Source organism: Lissotriton vulgaris, unplaced genomic scaffold (assembly GCF_964263255.1).
Source record: "Lissotriton vulgaris unplaced genomic scaffold, aLisVul1.2 SCAFFOLD_803, whole genome shotgun sequence".
NCBI lineage: Eukaryota > Metazoa > Chordata > Amphibia > Caudata > Salamandridae > Lissotriton > Lissotriton vulgaris.
The window spans coordinates 394,781-417,500 of NW_028253292.1; the positions used below are offsets into that span (position 1 = coordinate 394,781).

At 50.0% G+C, this 22,720-nt stretch overlaps 1 protein-coding gene and 3 pseudogenes across 1 annotated transcript in view; 3 read left to right on the top strand and 1 right to left on the bottom strand.

Annotated features, from left to right (window-relative positions):
• LOC147661045 (leucine zipper transcription factor-like protein 1) overlaps positions 1–22,720 on the top strand; it is a 393,806-nt gene that overhangs the window by 40,731 nt on the left and 330,355 nt on the right. The window contains exon 2 of the mRNA XM_086951370.1: positions 9,844–9,968. Within this exon, the coding sequence (XP_086807496.1) occupies positions 9,844–9,968 (125 nt within the window). The remainder of the gene's footprint in view (positions 1–9,843; positions 9,969–22,720) is intronic.
• LOC147661046 (28S ribosomal RNA) lies at positions 12,757–14,850 on the bottom strand (annotated as a pseudogene).
• Positions 15,977–17,984, top strand: LOC147661047 (28S ribosomal RNA; annotated as a pseudogene).
• Positions 21,217–22,720, top strand: part of LOC147661048 (18S ribosomal RNA) — a 1,765-nt pseudogene continuing 261 nt past the window's right edge.

Here is a 22,720-nt window from a genome sequence, read left to right on the forward strand (position 1 = left end):
CTGTGATGTGGTGCTCTAAACTCATGCAGTGCCGGTTCTCTTGACACTAGGCAACGGAAAGCTAGGACCTGCTTTGTAAGCCACGGTTGGTGCGTCAAGTCGGGACCACGCACCGGTGCTGGCAGCGGCAATGCGTCAAGTTTTGCAGCGATGTATCGGTTCAGAATGACACTGGGAGGCAATGCATGGATTTTCTCCTTGAAATCATCAGAATTCACTTCCAAGGGCCCAGGAACTGGATTTGGCACCACTTGGCAAGTCGGGACTCCCAGCACAAATGCCCCGGTTCTAAAAAGTGAAGTCTTTGTTGGCCCTGAGACTTCTTAACAGGAGGCAAGCACACTCAAGTTCTCAGCCCTTGGAGAACATTGGAAGTAGGATACAGAAAGCAAAGTCCAGTCCTTTCACTCCCAAGACAGAAGCAGCAAGCAGCAGGCCAACACAGCAAAGTGTCAGTCCCTCCTGACAGCTTATCCAGGTCTTCTTCCTGGCAGAATGTCCTCAGTCCAGAAGTGTCCTAAAGATATGGGGGTCACAGGTTAAGTACTTGTACTCGTTTTAGTAGACAAACTTCAAAGGACCGTCTTTGTATGCACACGCCCCTGCCTTTCCCTGTCCTGGCTTTAGACTTACTGCAGGGTGTGGGAGACGGCTTTGCGTGAGGACAGGCACAGCCCTATTCAGATGTCTGTGTCAACTCATCCTACCACTCTAGCTCAGGAAGACCCATCAGCCTGGAGATGGGCCATTGGGATATGCAGGGCACACCTCAGCTCCCTTTATGAGACTGTCTAGAGTGAATGCACAAACAACCCAACTGTCATTCTAACCCAGACATTTATTCAGCAGACAGGCTGAGGCACAGAATGGCTAAAGTAAGAAAATGGCAACTTTGTAAAAGTGGCATTTTTAGATCTGCATTTAAAAAAACAACTTTACTAAAAGATGCATTTTAAAATTGTGAGTCTAGAGACCACAAACTCCCATTTTCTATCAGCTCCCACTTAGAAGATACTCTTTTAATGGGTTACAAGGCAGCTCCAATGCTAACCTATGGGAGAAATAGGCCTTGCAGTAGTGAAAAACTAAATTGGCAGTATTTCACTACCAACAAATGTAAAATACAGCAGTGCATGTCTTACCTTTTAAGTACACTGCACCCTGTCCATTGCTACCTTGGAGGGGCCGTGCTTGTAATAAAAGTGAAGGTTTGGGCCTGGCAAGTGGGTTTACTTGCTAGGTCAAAATGGAAATGTAAAACTGCACACACAGACAGTGCAGTGGCAGGCCTGAGACATGTTTGTAGGGCTATGTGGGTGGCACAATCGGTGCTGCAGGCCCCTAGTGGCATTTGATTTACAGGAGCTGGGCCTATTCAGTGCACTATACTAGGACTTACTAGTAAATCCAATATGCCTATCATGTAGAAGCCTATTCCCATTACCTTTTAGGGAGAGAGCATATGCACTTTACCATGGGTTAGCAGTAGTAAAGAGCGAAGAGTGATAAAGCCAACAAAAAGTAGGTCCGAAAAATAGGAGAAAGGAGGCAAAAAGTTGGGAAATAATCCTGCAAAAAGGGCGAGATCCAACATATACCATCTATCCAGTGCCTGAAAATTAAATGCTACCAGTAGGCCAGCAGCACGTATTGTGTCACCCACTTAAATAGCACCTTAAACATGCCCCAAACCTGCCATCACAGTCAGAATGCAATCCTTAATTGCCATGTTGACGTGGCTTTTAAAGTCATTTCCCAAGCCTTAAACTCCCCTTTCATTACATATAAGTCACCCCTAAAGTAGGCCCTAGGTAATCCATAGGGCAGGGTGTTATTGGACATATGCTTTTAAGTTTTACATGTCCTGGTAGTGAAAAACTCCTAAATTTGTCTCTTCTTACCGTGAGGCCAATCTATCCATTAGGATCACATTGTGGATTCCTTATTGCATTTAATAAGGTGTAATTTCTAATTGGGAGCAGAAAGATGTAATTTCTGTTTTTTTATTATAATTTTGAAAATGCCACTTTTAGAAAGTTGACATTTGTCTGCAGTCTGTGCCTGCAGCCTGTCTTGGGTCACATGACTGGATATACCGGACAGTAAAACTTTGTGAGTTCCATCCAGAGGTATTAGTTGTACCTCAATGGGCCATCTGCTGGCAGAATGGGGGGCAGAGCTGAGCACGCCCCACTTACACCTGACCAGCCTGTTCTCTGCCTTCACACAAAGGGCCTAACAACCCTGTATTGTCACTGCAGCCAACTTGAAGCCAGGGCAGAGGAGTCCGGAAATTCCATGCACTTCAAAAACCTTTCCAGAATCTTCTCCCACTTTCCAGAAAAACGCCACCAGGGTATAAAAATAGGACCTTCAGACCTGCTCTTCAGTTTACTATTGGACCTGTGAAAGGATTCTCAGAGGGATGCCTGCTGCTGTAACCTGCTGTGCACTCTGCCAGAATACTGCTGTACCTAGAAGGACTGCTTTGCTGCCTGGAGTCTGCCTTGAAGCCTCAGGCCAGCTCTGCTGTTGAACCCTGAATCACAACCTGTACCCAGAAGTGATTTCAAGGGCTAGTTTGGTAGTCTCCTGTTCAAAGCTACAGGGACATAAAAGGCTCTCACCATTTTGAATTCACACCTAGACCAAGTCTTAGTGAGTCCTGAACCACAAAAAGGTGACCCTCCAGCCCTGTACCCTTGGCTGTGATGCTAAAGGTGCCCAGGTTTCCAAAAACTCAAACTGAGGACTTGGACTAATTTTAGCCTAAAAGTGCTCTGAGAACCAGGAGACGACTGGGGCCAACCTGCTCACCTTTCCTTTCGAGGTTTGACCTTGTAGCTTCTCCTGCTATGTTCTTCTCTGCAGCAGCAAATCCATTTCAGCTGCCCTTCGTCAAAGGGGTATCCGACCTTATGGATCTGTCTTCGTCTACCTCTGCCTTGTCCCGCTGGTGGTTTTTGACTTCAATTTCGATGACTAAGTCCGAATGTAGAAATCTTACAGGGGCTTCGACCCAAGGCCTTCTCACAATGAAGCTCCCTCTGCTGACTTTTTCTGCAGTCTTGTCCCGATGAACTCAGAACATTTTATACAATCATTTTTCTGAGTCTGGATGTAAGCGCTGACCAGGCCCAATCCGCGTCTTGTATCCGAACCACGCTCCATCTTGGTTGGCCTTACATTTCGACTTTGATCCAGATTCCCACTCCAGGAATTTGAACAAATGGTATATTTTGTGCATCTAACTAGTAGGAGTACTTGAGTGAAAAGCCTTTTGGCAAAGGGTTATCCTTGTGTGAAACATTGATAGCTGTCATGATGTCATTGCCTATTCTCGTGCTGGAACTAGTTATTGAATCCACTGAGCAGTTTGCACTGTTGCTTATGTGACTTCATCAGCCAGTGAATTCCCTGCAACATGTACGCCAACACAATGATGACTGAATGTATGGATAAATTGAGTCGGGGGCAAGCAGTCTTTCAGCTTTGTCACCTGTTCCCCAAGCATGTGGTACCTTATGGTATACCCTTTCAAATCCCTGTATCCATTCTGTCTTCAGTAGTGTAAATATTCATTATAAGACTTCATACAGTAGTACACTGAGTGTGTGGAATCCAGGATCCTTATTTGTATTTTCCAGTACCAGTATCTGAGCCATGTGTTCGGCCAACGGGGCAGTGCCGTCACCAAGTGACTGGTTGTAGTTTTTCTCAGGATGGAATTCTCCATCCTGCGTGCACACCTTTACGATAGCCCATGCTGCTGAATATTGAAGCTTTGTCCGTGGTTGATGGTTTAAACTTTAAAGCACTCGTTTTTTCAAAACAATGTAAAATCCAAAATTTTTGTCGTTTTGGTGTCAAATAATTTATTAAAATGAACTCCATTTCTCTAAATTGGTTTGGGATTTTTCTTTGTTCGGTTTTCACTTTATTACTGTCTGTGTGCGGCATAAATACATTTTTTTTAACGAACTTTATTGAATAACCTTGGCATCGTGACAATGTAAAAAACATCACAAAAAGGTCTTTTACTTTTTGATCCACTTTTTGATGCTTGTAGAAACAGTACAGTGTATGAAATCAGTATACAGTGGTACACATAATATGTGCGGCATAAATACTTTACACATTGTCTCTTAGTTAAGCCTGACTGCTTTTTGTGCCAAGCTACCCAGGGTTAAGCACAGGTTAATTTAGTGACATTTTGTGGTTCACCCCACAAGGAATTGTGGCTGTTGCTTGACTAGGTCTCACACCTCAGTCAACCAACAACTCAATTTCTCCCACATGACTATAAATGAAGCCTTCACAGTCCCTCCGATCTTTCAGTGGTTAAAATGTATGTACAATTTAAGCTGACTATAGGTTAAACATAAATCTCCTCTTCTTGGTGTCTTTGACTGCTTTAGGCATATGGTCTTCTTTCTAAATGCCAATCTGTGATTAGGATTCTTGGTGCCAACTAGAATTGTCCACCTAACTTAGTGGAAAATACATAATAGAGAAACTTGAAGAGTATTGTTTTAAGTAAAGATGAACGAATGTGAAATTGCAAAATATAGTCTAAAACATGTGGAGCATTCCAGGGGTCAGATTTAATCTAAAATCAAGTGCGTATTGTGAACCAAAACGCATAGGCAAGAGATTAAAAATAACTAGTCGAAGAGGGAAAGTTGATCATTTATTTTGTTTCGCAACCTGTTCAAGAAGAAAGATTGTTTATGGTCTTTGGGGAGGCTTATTCTGGAACTGCTCAAGATGTAACTGTGATCTAATTAGAAAGCTGTTCCTATACCATTTGCTCTGGCGGTGGACTTACTACCTAGTAATACATTAAGAACAGCCCCTTTTGAGGAATATGAGAACAAGAAAAAGCACTTCTATCACCCAACACAGCTATCTGTGTTAGCACTGTATTATTAACATTACTTTTCTATAAACGTGTGCTGTTAGAAAACGAGTTAGATATGTGATTTGGAATGGAAAGGGTAAATGTGCAAAAAGCAAAGTAGCTTTACGAAAAACAAGGAGTATATAGGTGTAAATTCAAATCAAATCTTTAACAGAACATCAAGTGCTGTGGAGTTGTAATTGTATCATATACACTACAAACAACATTGAAAACTAAGCACCTTCTGTAAATGAAAACTAAGCACCTTCTGTAAAACAAATGTAATTGTCTAGAGTAATGTTCATTCACTAGGGGTAGTAGAAAGTATGCATTAACTGGCTGTTAAGTTAGCAGTTTAAAATATGGCAAACAGGTCCTCAATTGCAGATGGTGGTAAAGATAATAATTTGAAAATCAACACTGTGATTAGCCAATAAAGGATCTAAAGACTTAATGTTGGTGTATGACTAGTGGCTATAGCACCTGCTGACCGGTTTCTGACTGACAGTTATCTAGTCATTGTGCTATTCTTGTCCTTTTCATGGAGCCAAGTACAAAGCATGCTATTGTAAAGGAAGGTCCAGTATTGGAATATGTCACTTCCCATTGAGGTTTACTAGCCTGCTCTAGCATTCTGTTAGAATGTGTCTCTGGATGGTCACCCTGTTAGGGAAATCTGGGCCAGATGTATCAAGGGTATTCCCGATTGCGAACGGGATGTATCATCCCAAAAGGCCATTGCAATATAAGGAATCTCAAAATTTGCGATTCCCTATTTTGCGAATGCATTTAAGGAATCGCAAATTGTGATTCCTTAATTGCAATTTTGCAAGCACCCAAAATTTGCGATCTGGCCTTAAGAAATCGCAAATTACCACCAACTTCAAGTTGGTGGTTATTTGCGATTTCCGTGAAAAATTCACTTTTTTGCATTTTCTAAGTGCCATGTGGAGCTCATACATGCCCTTAGGGCAAGTATGTGCGCCACATGTGCACACATGCATATTTCAGGGGTGCAACAGGGTGTCTGTCTTTTTGGCACCCTTGAAATTGCAAATGTCTTCCCATTCACTCCTATGGGTCTCTAGGCCCATAGGAATCGCAAATCGCGATTCACAATTAAGGAATATGTAGGAATCTCAATTATTACTGTGCAACCTATATACATTGCATTTGCGAGTCCTTAACAGCGAATTGGTAACATTTTCTATTAAGGACCCGCAAACTACAATGATGATGATACATCTGCCCGTATGTCTCTATTGCTATGACAAGCATGACATCCCAGAGTGAAATATAATTAAATACTCCCAGAAGGAAAGCGTTGACTAAGCAACAACAAAGTACATCCAGTTAAGAATTTTGAAATGTCATTATTTCTGCTCATGCCCAGTTTACAAACCGAGATTTGATGGGGTAAAGTTGGAAGCCGTTGGATTTCTCAATGTAAAAAATGCCTCTTTGAGTTGGGTCCGTTATTTTTACTCTGAGGTATAAACAACTTTTTAGGTCTCACCTGGCGTTAGCAGCGCACATGCGCTGCTTTCGCCTTGCAAGGGCTTCTTGGAATCGATACAATTCCAGAAGCTCGCTTTCTGCTCTGCCCGTGTTTTGCATTGGTGCACATCATTTTGCATCACCAATTATGCAAAACTGGGTGTTATGATTGTCCAGGAGGGTTTTTAGTCCCTCCTGGTTACCACCCTGTCCGCTTATGGCCCCGCCCACTGGGATTGCATCTTTTATCGGCAGCGGGAGACAGTGTCTCCTAATTAGCCGCTACGCACTTTTTTGTTCTCATTCGGCTTTGGCAAAGGCAGCCTGGTGTTTATTTTTGCATCGCACTTTCACTTAAAGTGAAAGCGCAATGCAATTATAAACAAGCGGCAGCCTTTGCGCAATGCCGGGAGCTTGTTTTTCTTAATTGCCGCCTCTTCTAGTCCATGTCGGGTAAAAAGACTGGCCCGCCTTTGTCCTAGGAGCTTACCTGCCACGGAAAGCTTAAAGAGCTTTTTAACACGTTTTTGCAACGTGGCCCCTCCTCACCACCACTGATGGTGAACAGGAAGTGCAGGAATGCTGGGGGACGTAGTCCCACCCCAGCCGAAGGCACGTTTATGCCTGTGGAGCTTTAAGCGCTTTTAATCGTGTTGTTGCGGCATGCCCCCTTTGTGTCCTATGCCACTGGAACCTTTAATCGATTTTAATTGCGTTGGTGCGGCATGCCCCCTTCTATCTGCCACCGAGGGCAAACCGGAAGTGCAGGAATGATCAGGGGTGTAGTTCCACCGCAGACGTAGGCAACTTTGTGTTTAGTAATCAGAGTCGCAACACCTAGACTCACTGCGTCGGCCGGAGTGGTTTGTTCACGGTCCCATAGAGCACCGGGACACCTACCTACTACTGACTCTGTGCAGCTCAGCTGGTCCGAGCAAACTTGATGTGCAGCAGGCGGCCAGCCACCAGAGAGGCGAGTATATCCTTGGAACTGCTACTGCTCTCGAGCTGGCCACCTATGGCCCGTCGCTGCAATTGAATAATTTTATCAAGTAGGTGTGTGCCTAGTCCTGGAGTCAGTGAGGGGCATTCACTGAGTTGTGGGTAATATTAAAGTTCCAAATATGTGCTTGGCTTTCCGGTTTTCGCCTCCAAAGGTTCCACGCATACACAAATTCACACCCCCGACCCGCACTCACAGACTTCCTGCCCATAGCGCTGCAAGTCACAGACCACTAGTATAACACATGGCACCACACCTTTCTCAGGCCAGCGGGCTAAAATAATCATGCTGCACTGTGCAGCTGCTAACAGAGACAGTAGAGTCAGTCAACCTCTCCCGTGCAGGCAGGCAACGTGCTCTGCATGCAAAATGTGTTTGGAGCCTGCCAGTGCCTTTTAATTTGTGCATGATTGATTAAAGGAGCGGTTGCCGGTGGTTGAAGGGATCCAAGCCGGTGTCTAAATCTAATGTGAATGCAATTTTTCTCTTTTCAGTGTGTTATGTGTTTCATTTTAAGACCGATGACATGGCATACCCTAAAAAACCTGGCCGATCTGAACATAGAGCAGCTCTAAATTAGGTTTGTTTGCAGCAATTCCATCCCGGATATAATCCTTTGCCTCCGGGCCAAAAGTGGAAGGATCATTCCCCCACAGCATATATGGTATGTGCAGCAAAGTGGAGACAGGGCCCTGCACACAGCATGCTCCTCCCCTTTAATGTATAGAGGTCTTTGCTGCAGATTGTGTCAACCAGGGAACGTGAACCCGTTATAGAAGAATCGACCACTGATCCAGCTTCAGGGACAGATATTTGTACTTTTACACTGTTTGTTATAGTGCCACACACTGCGACTTCTGGGTACTTGACTAAACACCATGGTTATGCTGAAAAATCACACTCAATCTGAGGACTGACCCATGTGACAGCTGTGCCGCAGTCACACTCTTATTCTGAGGCATAATCATGCGAAACCAAGTGGAATAGCTCTGTTTTCACAAGTCCCTTAAGCATAAGGTAGCTCAGTGGGTTCAGGCCGAAGATGTGGTTTTAGACGTACCACTTCTAGAGGCTCCCGAGCCCATTCAGAGCCCTCCAGAACCCTCCAGAACCATCTCCAGTCACCTGCATAAACTTCTTAATCATGCGCGCCCCTGTATTCTCTGCATGTGCCTGGAATATATGTCTCAACATAGGCGCTATTTCCTGCTGTTCTTTTCTCCTAACACCTACATATCGACGTATGTTTCAGTTTCGATTTGATGTCAAGGCTGTTACTTTTACCACCCTTTGGCTTATGGTTTCAAATATCTTCTAGGCATTAATAATGACTTAGAAAATGACACCTCTCGGTGTCCGTGGCTGTACTTAAGGTATTTGAAAACTCAGATCACGTTGAAAGTCCAGTACGATACAAATGGGCCGGATTTACATTGAGTGCACTGGCCTTTTTGCACTAATATGTGCACTGATTAACAGAAATATGACGTCATGCACCTGTACTTGGTCTAAATGTTAGTGCTAAACTCTGCTGGTACGAGGGCAATCTATGTAAGCAAAACTACATTACTGACTGTGAGCTAGCAGACTGTAGCTGCAGATTCTGTCCGCTCAATTTGACTGCTTTGTCTGATTGTGGACCAGTTATCCCATTTCCTTATGACTACATTTTTTTATCTGCAAACATAAAACTTGCTTCAGAATGAACTAAATGTCAGCTTTGGTTTATAGATAAACTAGACCTTTCTTTCGTATTACAGTCAACCTAAGCACTTTATTATCATCTCACAGTATTAAGCAGCTCATTAAATCATCGTGGGCATCGAACAGGCGTCTCCTCTTAGCAGGAAATATAACTTGCAACCTTCAAGTTGTAATCGAATCTCTACAGAAGGCATACAAACGTGGTAAATTTCGAATTAGCGAGATTTTGAGTTACTGGCATTATAAATGGCAATGCCTTTTATTTATATATTTAAAAAACCTGCAATAATAAAATGCATTGTCATTTACAATGCCAATAGGTCAAAGTTTTGAAAATGCAAGACCGATTGCATTGCAAATGCTTGTTTTTTAACGTAAGGCTGTCTCTTGAAAGCCAGTGCTGTTGTTCTGATATGTATTTGTATGAAGTGGTGTTGCAGCATAGATTGTCATTTCTTATGTAGTGTTTGTCTTTTCTAGTAATAGACCTAAGAGAAAGTAGTGATCAACCTCCTTTGTTCATTGTGTTAGTTTTCTTTCGTTTTCAGAAAAGGATCTTCGGTCAATGTGCTGCTCAAGCCCAGTTGGGTCTTCATAATGGTGGATTGCTTCCAGTATTATATGTGTATGTGTATGTGTGTGTGTGTGTGTGGGGGGGGGGGGGGGTGTACGCTTTTTTCCCTTAGAAATCACATATTTTGCCTTTTTTAACCATTTTCCTTTTTTCTGCTTACTGTAGGCTGAATTTGGTCTGAATGAGCACCACCAGAATGAGGTCATTAACTACATGCGCTTTGCACGTTCGAAAAGAGCTTTGCGGCTAAAAACGGTGAACTCCTGCTTCCAGGACTTGAAGGATAGCAGGTAGAGTGCTCACTTTCTCTCCTAGGAGCTAGATAGAGCTGATGACGTTCACACCCCACCCCTATTTTGTGAATAAATGTTCATTATGTTCCCTGTTTAATGTGTCAGTGATTGTTGTTTAAGTCCTTCATTTTCAACCTTTCTAGTGTATTTTAAAAATTAGATCTGTGCATTATGGACACGATAAAATGACTTTATTGACAATATATTCAAAGTTGTTCTTAATCAAAACGAATGTTAAGTTGCTGTGTGCTAAATTGAATAATGCAGTTTTTTATATGGAACATGACCCTAAACTTTGTTTCAAATCTATTTTTCAAAGGTTTCTAAACTGCAATTTTTGACTCCTTTGCTGTGTCGAGTCTCTTTATGTATGCTTGGTGCAGTAAAGGCTTACTACATATTTGGAACATTGCTTTCATAGGTATAACCATTTTCTTTGATAGTTAACTTTAAAGAATGCCGAAACTGGTAAACACTCTATTGATATCGTGATGTGAGTTGCTGCTTGATAGATGACCATGTGCAGCTACTTTCAGATAAAAGCCCCAGCCTTGGCAGAAAATGCTAATATATCACTAGTGGGTTCAAATAATGAAGGAAATTAAACGTTTGCAGAGATCGTTATTTAAAAAAATTGGAGTTAAAAATAACAATGTATTCAAAGCATTTTAAGGAAGAAACAATTTTGTAAAACATAATAAAATTATCAATGTATTTTTTGGGGTTTAAAACTCTTTTATTAATTTGAAAATAAATAGAAAAGAGCAACAACACCAGGCAATAGGCAGCATTAGTCAGGCAAAAGTACAGTGTATACAACGGTGGTCAACATCAGGGGTGGGCAAAAAACTCTGCTCTGCCAGAGTAATGGATAAAGCCAGCAACCCCTACTCCACGGCCTAGACCCTGCTTCTGAAATCAGCCAGGCCGGGGAGAGCCTCCCTGGGCCCCAGTGGACCCCCGTCCCCAGCGCCCGGACCCTCGGCTGGCTTGCAAGGCGGGGGCTCCCGCACCCCAGGGCCCACCGGACGCAGCACGTGCCCTGGGCCCGGTCCCAGCTTCAGAACCCTAGCCAGAAAGGTGAGAGCCTCCCCGGGCCCCGGCAGACCCTCGTCACCAGTGCCCGGACCCTCGGCTGGCTACCAGGATGCGGGGGCTCCCGCAGCCTGGGACCTCGGAACGCAGCACAGGACTTTGGAACACAGCACTAGCCCCGGGCCCGGTCCCAGCTTCCGAACCATAGCCAGGCAGGGGAGAGCCTTCTGGGGACCCGGTGGACCTCCGTCCCCAGCGCCCGGACCCTCTGATGGCTTGCAGGATGAGGGCTCACGCACCATGGGGCCCGCCGGACGGAGCTCAAGCCCCGGGCACGGTCCCATCTTCCGAACTCTAGCCAGGCCGGGGAGAGCCTCCCCGGGACCCGGTGGACCCCAGTCCCCAGCGCCTGGACCCTCTGAAGGCTTGCAGGAGGGGGGCTCACTCACCCCGGGGCCTGCCGGACGGAGCTCAAGCCCCGGGCCCAGCTTCCGAACCCTAACCAGGCCGGGGAGAGCCGCTCTAGGCCCCGATGAACGCCGGACCCTCTGCTCGCTTGCAGGAAAGGGGAGGCTCCAGCAACCCCATGGCCGGACGGAGATCAAGCCCCGGGCCCAGTCCCTGCTTCTGAACCCTAGCCAGGTTGGGTAGAGACCCGCCTCGGCCCCGATGAACGCCGGTACCTTCAGCCAGCTTGCAGGACGGGGAGGCTCCAGCACCCCCATGGCCTGCAGGACAGGGCTCAAGCCAGGCCGGCGGGAAGCCTCCCCGGGCCCCGGTGGACCCAGGTCCCCGGGATACCGGACCCCTCTGCTTGTTTTCCGGCACGGGGAGGCTCCGGCATCCCCCATGGCCTGCCGGACACAGCTCAAGCCCCGGGCCAGGTCCCTGCTTCTGAACCCTATGTTATGTTTGTTATGTTATCCAGACCGGGGAGAGCCTCCCTTGGCCCCGATGAACTCCTGGACCCTCGGCTGGCTTGCAGGACGGAGCTCAAGCCCCAGACCTGGGCCCAGCATCTGAACCCTAAGCAGGCTGAGGAGAGCCTCCCAGGGGCCACGCTGGATCCCCTGTCCCCAGCACCTGGACCTTCGGCCGAAACCAAGGAGGCTTAAGCCCAGGCCACGTCCTCTCCCCGACGGCCTGCCCGGGAAGCCCATTTTTCTTGACTATTAAGCCCCCACATAGTGGGGGCTTACAGACCTTTGGGGAAGGACAAAAGTTGGAGTTAGCCCGGCCGCCAGCCCGCAGGGCCATCTGGTTAACCGGCCCGCAGTGCCATCTGGTTAACTGGCATGCAGGGCCATCTGATCGCCCGGTCGGCAGGGCTATCTGGTCGCGCAGCCAGGTGACCAGATGACACAGGAGGGTGCCGTACCCAGTCGCCCTTGCAGTCCAGCGAGGGTGGCCAGGCGGTCCGAGGCAGCCGCTCGGGATGCTCCTTCCCCGGGGCTGCCGCTGCTCGCCTCTCTGCTCGCCTTGCCCGGGAGCAGCGGGAAGGGGAGGCCCGGCCGGCCCAGGCCATCTGGTCATCCTGCCGTCCTGCAAGGGATGGTGGCCCCCATCCCTGCACCCCGGTGGGGCAGGGATGGGAGGGGAAGGCCCCCATGCCGGAGGGCACGTGGTGGAGGCAGCCTCCCGCAGGCCCGCGTTACCCCCTCCGCGTCTCTGCCTCCGGCCCGGTGGCAGAGGGACCCACCCCTGGGTGTGGTGGAGGAGGGCGACCACGGGCGCTCATGCATGGAGAGACAAAAGCTTGGCTCAGAGGATGACTTTCAATAGATTGCAGCGAAGTAGCTGCTCTGCTACTTACGAAACCCTGACCCAGAAGCAAGTCGTTTACGAATGATTTAGCACCCGGTGCCCCACAAACATGCGGTGCACTAAGGGCGATGGAGGCGGCCCCCTTCCGTCCGGGCTCTGGTCCCCAAGCGAGCGGCTCTATGCACCGGGCCCACGAGAGAGGCCGGCTATCCCTGGCCAACCGAGGCTTCATGCACTGCGGTATGGTTACGGTTTAGGGGGGATTCTGACTTGGAGGCGTTCAGTCATAATCCCACAGATGGTAGCTTCGCTCCATTGGTTCCTCAGCCAAGCACATACACCAAATGTCTGAACCTCCCGTTTCCTCTTCGTACTGAGCAGGATTACTATTGCAGCAACACATCATCAGTAGGGTAAAACTAACCTGTCTCACAACGATCTAAACCCAGTTCACGTTCCCTATTAGTGGGTGAACAATCCAACGCTTGGTGAATTCTGCTTCACAATGATAGGAAGAGCCGAAATCGAAGGATCAAAAAGCGACTTCGCTATGAACGCTTGGCCGCCACAAGCCAGTTATCCCTGTCGTAATTTTTCTGACATCTCCTACTTGAAACCCAAAAAGTCAGAAGGATCATGAGGCCCTGCTTTCACGGTCTGTATTCATACTGAAAATCGAGATCAAGTGAGCTTTTGCCCTTCTTCCCCGTGGGAGGTTTCTGTCCTCCCTGAGCTCGCCTTAGGACACCTGCGTTATCGTTTGACAGGTGTACCGCCCCAGTCAAACTCCCAGCCTGCCACTGTCCCCGGATCAGGTTGCGCCCGGCGGGCACCAGGCCCTTGGAGCCAGAAGTGAGAGCCCCACGGGGCTCGCCCACCTGCCTCACCGGGTAAGTGAAAAAACTATAAGAGTAGTGGTGTTTCACCGGCGGCCCGAAGGCCTCCCACTTATCCTACACCTCTCATGTCTCTTCACAGTGCAAAAATAGAGTCAAACTCAATAGGGTTGTCTTTCCCCGCTGATTCTGCCAAGCCTCTTCCCTTGGCTGTGGTTTCGCTAGATAGTAAGTAGGGACAGTGGGAATCTCGTTCATCCATTCATGCGCGTCACTAATTAGATGACGATGCATTTGGCTATTTTGTACAACCTTGCGGTGGCTCATTCTGGGTTATTATGCTGCCCATCAGCGTCAATTCGGTTTTGCTTCCAACAATATAACATTCTTTCGCTCCGGAGTACAGCCACACTGGACGCTGTCCTCACTGGAACTGGGATCACTTATAGGCCGGAGATAGTAGTACACCCTGCCTACGGAGGGTGAACTAAGGCCTATATCGTGATCTAAATCGTTATTGCTTGTTGCATTGTTAGAAGCGAGTGCTGGTTTGTCAAATTCGGTGAGGAGGTTATTGATTTCTGGGAAAGACAGCACCTCCTTATGCCATCTTAACGGAGTTTTTATTCTAAAGAAACTATCCCATCTGGAATTGGGTTTGTTTGCTTCGCCTTTACTCACTATCACGCTCGCTGCCATGATAGAACCTTGTTTGGCCGGTCTCTAAATGCTTCTCTACGCAGAGTCTAGCACTGCAGAGGCATTACCGGCGGACCACTGGGAAGTAAAGGCCACTACAACCGAGAATATGTTCCTTAAGAGAGTCGTAGTTACTCACACCGTTTACCTGCGCTTCATTGAATTTCTTCAATTTGACATTCAGAGCACTGGGCAGAAATCACATCGCGTCAACACCCGCCTCAGGCCTTAGCGATGCTTTGTTTTAATTAAACAGTCGGATTCCCCTGGTCCGCATCAGTTCTAAGTCAGCTGCTAGGCGCCGGCCGAGGCAGAACGCCAGCCCAGCGCCCCCGGGGAGGGGGCACGGGGAGAGGCGACCACCGCAGCTGGGGCGATCCACAGGAAGGACCCGGCTCGTGTCCAGAGGCGCCTCGTCCAGCTGCATGGGCGCGCGCCCGGCCCCGCTTCGCGCCCCAGCCCGACCGACCCAGCCCTTAGAGCCAATCCTTATCCCAAAGTTACGGATCTGACTTGCCGACTTCCCTTACCTACATTCTCACATTCACCTTGGAGACCTGCTGCGGATATGGGTACGGCCCGGCGTGAGATTTACACCATCTCCCCCGGATTTTCATGTACCAGCGAGAGCACACCGGACGCCGCCGGTACCGCGACGCTTTCCAAAGCTCTGGTCCCTCTCTCGGGGCGAACCCATTCCAGGGCGCCCTGCCCTTCACAAAGAAAAGATAACTCTACCCGGGGCTCCCGCGGGCTTCTCCGGGATCGTTTGCGTTACCGCACTGGACGCCGCAAGTGCGCCTGTCTCCGCCACTCCCGGTTCTGTGATCTGAACCTGACTCCCTTCCGATCGGCCGAGGGCAATGGAGGCCATCGCCCGCCCCTTCTGAACGGCGCTCACTCATCTCTTAGGACCGACTGACCCATGTTCAACCTCTGTTCACATGGAACCCTTCTCCAATTCGGCCTTCAAAGTTCTCGTTTGAATATTTGCTACTACCACCAAGATCTGCACCTGCGGCGACTCCACCCGGTCCCTCACCCATGCTCCGGGCTTCCGTGCTCACCGCAGCGGCCCTCCTACTCATCGCTGCTTAGCCCCCGCGGCTCTCAGCGCCGGTGACGGCCGGGTATGGGCCCGACGCTCCAGCGCCATCCATTTTCAGGGCTAGTTGATTCTGCAGGTGAGTTGTTACAAACTCCTTAGCGGATTCCGACTTCCATGGCTACCGTCCTGCTGTCTATATCAACCAACACCTTTTCTGGGGTCTGATGAGCGTCCTTATCAGGCGCCTTAACCGACCTTGGTATAGGGGTCGAAAGACTAATCAAATCATCTAGCAGCTGGTTACCTCCTAAGTTTCCCTCAGTATAGCTGGCGCTCGGTGCCCCCAGTTTTATCTGGTAAAGCGAATGATTAGAGGTCTTGGGGCCGAAACAATCTCAACCTATTCTCAAACTTTAAATGGGTAAGCAGCCAAGACGCCCTCAGTGGTCTGACCCGACCCCTCCTGCTCGGGTCAGACCACTGGGGGGCACAAGCTGCCGGGGCTACTCTGCCTTTCACCGCATTTCGCGGGTCCTTCTTCCCTTGCTTGTAATTTAGGTAGCGCCATCTTGGGTGTAATTTAGCACGGCAGCGCCATTCAGGGCAGCGTGCTAGGCGGCGAGAACACACAAAGGTATTTAAAGCGGGCTGGAAGCGTAAACAGGACCATTGACCAGGCAAGACTTTTTAATTAAAACAAAGCATCGCGAAGGCCTGAGGCTGGTGTTGACGCGATGTGATTTCTGCCGAGTGCTCTGAATGTCAAAGTGAAGAAATTCAATGAAGCGCAGGTAAACGGCGTGAGTAACTACGACTCTCTTAACACCTTGACTGCTAGGGGGTTTTCCCCTCCTGTGCTGAAAATACTTGAATACTATAGAATCATGACAAGGTCAACTTGTCATAAGCACAGGGCAGGCAAAACCCATGACAGTTGACCTTGTCATGAGCATGGAAGGGGTTAAGGAACATATTCTCGGTTGTAGTGGCCTTTACTTCCCAGTGGTCCCACCGGTAACTGCCTCTGTAGTGCTAGACTCTGCGTAGAGAAGCATTTAGAGACCGGCCAAACAAGGTTCTATCATGGCAGCGAGCGTGATAGTGAGTAAAGGCGAAGCAAACAAACCCAATTCCAGATGGGGTAGTATCTTTAGAATAAAAACCCCGTTAAGATGGCATAAGGGGTTGCTGTCTTTCCCAGAAATCAATAACCTCCTCACCGAATTTGACAAACCAGCACTCGCTTCAAACAATGCAACAAGCAATAACGATTTAGATCACGATATAGGCCTTAGTTCACCCTCCGTAGGCAGGGTGTACTATCTCCGGCCTATAAGTGATCCCAGTTCCAGTGAGGACAGCGTCCAGTGTGGCTGTACTCCGGAGCGAAAGAATGTTATATTGTTGGAAGCAAAACCGAATTGTCGCTGATGGGCAGCATAATAACCCAGAATGAGCCACCGCAAGGTGGTACAAAATAGCCAAATGCCTCGTCATCTAATTATTGACGCGCATGAATGGATGAACGAGATTCCCACTGTCCCTACTTACTATCTAGCGAAACCACAGCCAAGGGAACAGGCTTGGCAGAATCAGCGGGGAAAGACAATCCTATTGAGTTTGACTCTAGTCTTGCACTGTGAAGAGACATGAGAGGTGTAGGATAAGTGGGAGGCCCTCGGGCCGCCGGTGAAACACCACTACTCTTATAGTTTTTTCACTTACCCGGTAAGGCAGGGGGGCGAGCCCCGTGGGGCTCTCACTTCTGGCTCCAAGGGCCTGGTGCCCGCCAGGGCGCAACCTGCTCCGGGGACTGTGGCAGGTGGGGAGTTTGACTGGGGCGGTACACCTGTCAAACGATAACGCAAGTGTCCTAAGGCGAGCTCAGCGAGGACAGAAACCTCCCACGGGGAAGAAGGGCAAAAGCTCACTTGATCTCGATTTTCAGTATGAATACAGACCGTGAAAGCCGGGCCTCATGATCCTTCTGACTTTTTGGGTTTCAAGCAGGAGATGTCAGAAAAATTACGACATCGATAACTGGCTTGTGGCGGCCAAGCGTTCATAGCGAAGTCGCTTTTTGATCCTTCGATTTCGGCTCTTCCTATCATTGTGAAGCAGAATTCACCAAGCGTTGGATTGTTCACCCACTAATAGGGAACGTGAACTGGGTTTAGATCGTTGTGAGACAGGTTAGTTTTACCCTACTGATGATGTGTTGCTGCAATAGTAATCCTGCTCAGTACGAAGAGGAAACGGGAGGTTCAGACATTTGGTGTATGTGCTTGGCTGAGGAACCAATGGGGCGAAGCTACCATCTGTGGGATTATGACTGAACGCCTCTAAGTCAGAATCCCCCATAAACCGTAACCATACCGCAGTGCCATGGAGCCTCGGTTGGCATGGGATAGCCGGCCTCTCTCCGGGGCCCGGTGCATAGAGCCGCTTGCTTGGGGACCAGAACCCGGACGAAAGGGGGCCGCCTCCATCGCCCTTAGTGCACCACATGTTTGTGGGGCACCGGGTGCTAAATCATTCGTAAACGACCTGCTTCTGGGTCAGGGTTTCGTAAGTAGCAGAGCAGCTACTAAGCTGCAATCTATTGAAAGTCATCCTCTGAGCCAAGCTTTTGTCTCTCCATGCATGAGCGCCCGCGGTCGCCCTCCTCCACCACACCCAGGGGTGGGTCCCTCTGCCACCGGGCCGGAGGCAGAGACGCGGAGGGAGTAACGCGGGCCTGCAGGAGGCTGCCTCCACCACGTGCCCTCCGGCATGGGGGCCTCCCCCTCCCGTCCCTGCCCCACCGGGGTGCGGGGATGGGGGCCACCATCCCTTGCAGGACGCCAGGATGACCAGATGGCCTGGGCCGGCCGGGCCTCCCCTTCCCGCTGCTCCCGGGCAAGGCGAGCAGAGAGGCGAGCAGCGGCAGCCCCGGGGAAGGAGCATCCCGAGCGGCTGCCTCGGACCGCCTGGCCACCCTCGCTGGACTGCAAGGGCGACTGGGTACGGCACCCTCCCGTGTCATCTGGTCACCTGGCTGCGCGACCAGATAGCCTTGCGGACCGGGCGATCAGATGGCCCTGCATGCCAGGTGACCAGATGGCCCTGAGGGCCGGTTAACCAGATGGCCCTCCGGGCTGGCGGCTGGGCTAACTCCAACTTTTGTCCTTCCCCAAAGGTCTGTAAGCCCCCACTACGTGGGGGCTTAATAGTCAAGAAAATGGGCTTCCCGGGCAGGCCGTCGGGGAGAGGACGTGGCCTGGGCTTAAGCCTCCTTGGTTTCGGCCGAAGGTCCAGGTGCTGAGGACAGGGGATCCAGCGTGGCCCCTGGGAGGCTCTCCTCTGCCTGCTTAGGGTTCAGATGCTGGGCCCAGGTCTGGGGCTTGAGCTCCGTCCTGCAAGCCAGACGAGGGTCCAGGAGTTCATCGGGGCCAAGGGAGGCTCTCCCCGGCCTGGATAACATAACAAACATAACATAGGGTTCAGAAGCAGGGACCTGGCCTGGTCCGCATCAGTTCTAAGTCAGCTGCTAGGCGCCGGCCGAGGCAGAACGCCAGCCCAGCGCCCCCGGGGAGGGGGCACGGGGAGAGGCGACCACCGCAGCTGGTGGGATCCACAGGAAGGACCTGGCTCGTGTCCAGACGCGCCTCGTCCAGCTGCATGGGCGCGCGCCCGGCCCCGCCCCGCTTCGCGCCCCAGCCCGACCGACCCAGACCTTAGAGCCAATCCTTATCCCAATGTTACGGATCTGACTTGCCGACTTCCCTTACCTACATTCTAACATTCACCTTGGAGACCTGCTGCGGATATGGGTACGGCCCGGCGTGAGATTTACACCATCTCCCCCGGATTTTCATGTACCAGCGAGAGCACACCGGACGCCGCTGGCACCGCATCGCTTTCCAAAGCTCGGGTCCCTCCCTCGGGGCGAACCCATTCCAGGGCGCCCTGCCCTTCACAAAGAAAAGAGAACTCTACCCGGGGCTCCCACAGGCTTTTCCGGGATCGTTTGCGTTACCGCACTGGTCGCCGCGAGGGCGCCTGTCTCTGCCACTCCCGGTTCGGTGATCTGAACCTGACTCCCTTCCGATCGGCCGAGGGCAATGGAGGCCATCGCCCGCCCCTTCTGAACGGCGCTCACTCATCTCTTAGGACCGACTGACCCATGTTCAACCTCTGTTCACATGGAACCCTTCTCCACTTCGGCCTTCAAAGTTCTCGTTTGAATATTTGCTACTACCACCAAGATCTGCACCTGCGGCGACTCCACCCGGGCCCTCAACCTCGCCCCGGGCTTCCGTGCTCACCGCAGCGGCCCTCCTACTCTTTGCTGCTTAGCCCCCGCGGCTCTCAGCGCCGGTGACTGCCGGGTAAGGGCTAGTTGATTCTGCAGGTGAGTTGTTACACACTCCTTAGCGGATTCCGACTTCCATGGCTACCGTCCTGCTGTCTATATCAACCAACACCTTTTCTGGGGTCTGATGAGCATCTGCATCGGGCGCCCTAACCGACCTTGGTTTAGGGGCGAAAGACTAATCAAACCATCTAGTAGCTGGTTATCTCCTAAGTTTCCCTCAGTATAGCTGGCGCTCGGTGCCCCCAGTTTTATCTGGTAAAGCGAATGATTAGAGGTCTTGGGGCCGAAACGATCTCAACCTATTCTCAAACTTTAAATGGGTAAGAAGCCAAGACGCCCCCAGTGGTCTGACCCGACCCCTCCTGCTCGGGTCAGACCACTGGGGGGCACAAGCTGCCGGGGCTACTCTGTCTTTCACCGCATTTCGCGGGTCCTTCTTCCCTTGCTTGTAATTTAGGTAGCGCCATCTTGGGTGTAATTTAGCACGGCAGCGCCATTCAGGGCACCGTGCTAGGCGGCGAGAACACACAAAAGTATTTAAAGCGGGCTGGAAGCGTAAACAGGAACTTTGACCAGGCAAGACGCAAATTCTAGCATAGCGCTTAGATCAGCAGCGCATTTAAAGCAGATAGCCTTGAACTTGTGAATAATTTTAATATACCCGTTTTTGTATCTTATTTAACTGTTGCTTTAGTTGTACCTTGTTTTTAGCGCCCCTCACTTGCTCCATAATCAGCTATCACCGCATTTCGCGGGTCCTTCTTCCCTTGCTTGTAATTTAGGTAGCGCCATCTTGGGTGTTATTTAGCACGGCAGCGCCATTCAGGGCAGCGTGCTAGGCGGCGAGAACACACAAAGGTATTTAAAGCGGGCTGGAAGCGTAAACAGGACCTTTGACCAGGCAAGACGCAAATTCTAGCATAGCGCTTAGATCAGCAGCGCATTTAAAGCAGATAGCCTTGAACTCGTGAATAATTTTAATTTACCCGTTTTGTATCTTATTTAACTGTTGCTTTAGTTGTACCTTGTTTTTAGCGCTCCTCACTTGCTCCATAATCGGCTATCACCGCATTTCGCGGGTCCTTCTTCCCTTGCTTGTAATTTAGGTAGCGCAATCTTGGGTGTAATTTAGCACGGCAGCGCCAGGCCCTTGGATGCTGTTGCCCAGCAGGTCAGTAGGTCCTGCACGCCACACCCTCACCCCTCATTGCCCAGCACATTTCCACGGCAGCTTGGAACGACCGTTCCGAGGGGTGCCGCCGCCGCCAGGCTCCAAACTCCTGCGTCTCGCTCAGGCTGCTCCTCAGCCCGCCTCTCCCTCCCGAGGGAGACGGTTGGGCCTGCCGGTGGCCGTGCGACCGCACCGCTCCATACCCCTCCAGCGAGCCCACCCACCCAGGCCGGTGGGCTCCTTCCCCTGGCAGGCTCCCGAGAGATGGAGGGGTGCGCGAAGGTTGCCGGTCGGGGAGATGAGCCCACGACTCCCACCCTGTCATCAGGTGCGGCTACCTGGTTGATCCTGCCAGTAGTATATGCTTGTCTCAAAGATTAAGTCATGCACGTGTACGTACACACGGCCGGTACAGTGAAACTGTGAATGGCTCATTAAATCAGTTATGGTTCCTTTGATCTCCCCATCTGTTACTTGGATAACTGTGATAATTCTAGAGCTAATACATGCCGACGAGCGCTGACCTCTCGGGATGCATGCATTTATCAGACCAAAAACCAATCCGGGCTCGCCCGGCGGCTTTGGTGACACTAGATAACCTCGGGCCGATTGCACGTCCCCGTAACGGCGACAATACATTGGGATGTCTGCCCTATCAACTTTCGATGGTACTTTCTGTGCCTACCATGATGACCAGGGGTAACGAGGAATCAGGGTTCAATTCTGGAGAGAGAGCCTGAGAAACAGCTACCACATCCAAGGAAGGCAACAGGCGCGCAAATTACCCACTCCTGACTCGGGGAGGTAGTGACGAAAAATAACAATACAGGACTCTTTTGAGGCCCTGTAATTGGAATGAGTACACTTTAAATCCTTTAACGAGGATCCACTTGAGGCCAAGTCTGGTTCCAGCAGCCGCTGTAATTCCAGCTCCAATAGCGTATATTAAAGTTGCTACAGTTAAAAAGCTCGTAGTTGGATCTTGGGATCGAGCTGGCGGACCGCCGCGAGCCAAGCTACCGCCTGTCCCAGCCCCTGCTTCTCGGCGCCCCCTTGATGCTCTTGACTGAGTGTCCTGGGGGTCCGAAGCGTTTACTTTGAAACAATTTGAGTGTTCAAATCAGGCAGGTCACCTGAATACTTGGCTAGGAATAATGGAATAGGACTCCGGTTCTATTTTGTTGGTTTTCGGCAATGGGGCCATGATTAAGAGAAACGGCGGGGGCATCCGCTAGAGGTGCAATTCTTGGACCGGCGCAAGGCGAACCAAAGCGAAAGCATTTCCCAAGAATGTTTTCATTAATAAAGAATGAAAGTCGGAGGTTCGAAGACGATCAGATACCGTTGTAGTTCCGACCATAAACAATGCCGACTAGCGATCCAGCGGCATAATTCCCATGACCTGCTTAGCAGCTTCCGGGAAACCAAAGTCTTTGGGTTCTGGGGGAGTATGGTTGCAAAGCTGAAACTTAAAGGAATTGACGGAAGGGCACCACCAGGAGGGGAGCCTGTGGCTTAATTTGACTCAACACGGGAAACCTCACCTGACCCGGACACGGAAAGGATTGACAGATTGATAGCTCTTTCTCAATTCTGTGGGTGGTGGTGCATGGCTGTTCTTAATTGGTGGAGCAATTTGTCTGGTTAATTCCGATAACGAACGAGACTCCTCCATGCTAACTAGTTACGCGACCCTCAGCGGTCAGCGTCCAACTTCCTAGAGGGACAAGTGGCATTCAGCCACACAAGATCGAGCATGCCGTTAGATGTCCGGGGCTGCACACGCCCTACACTGAACGGATCAGCGTGTGTCTACCCTTCGCCGACAGGTGCGGGTAA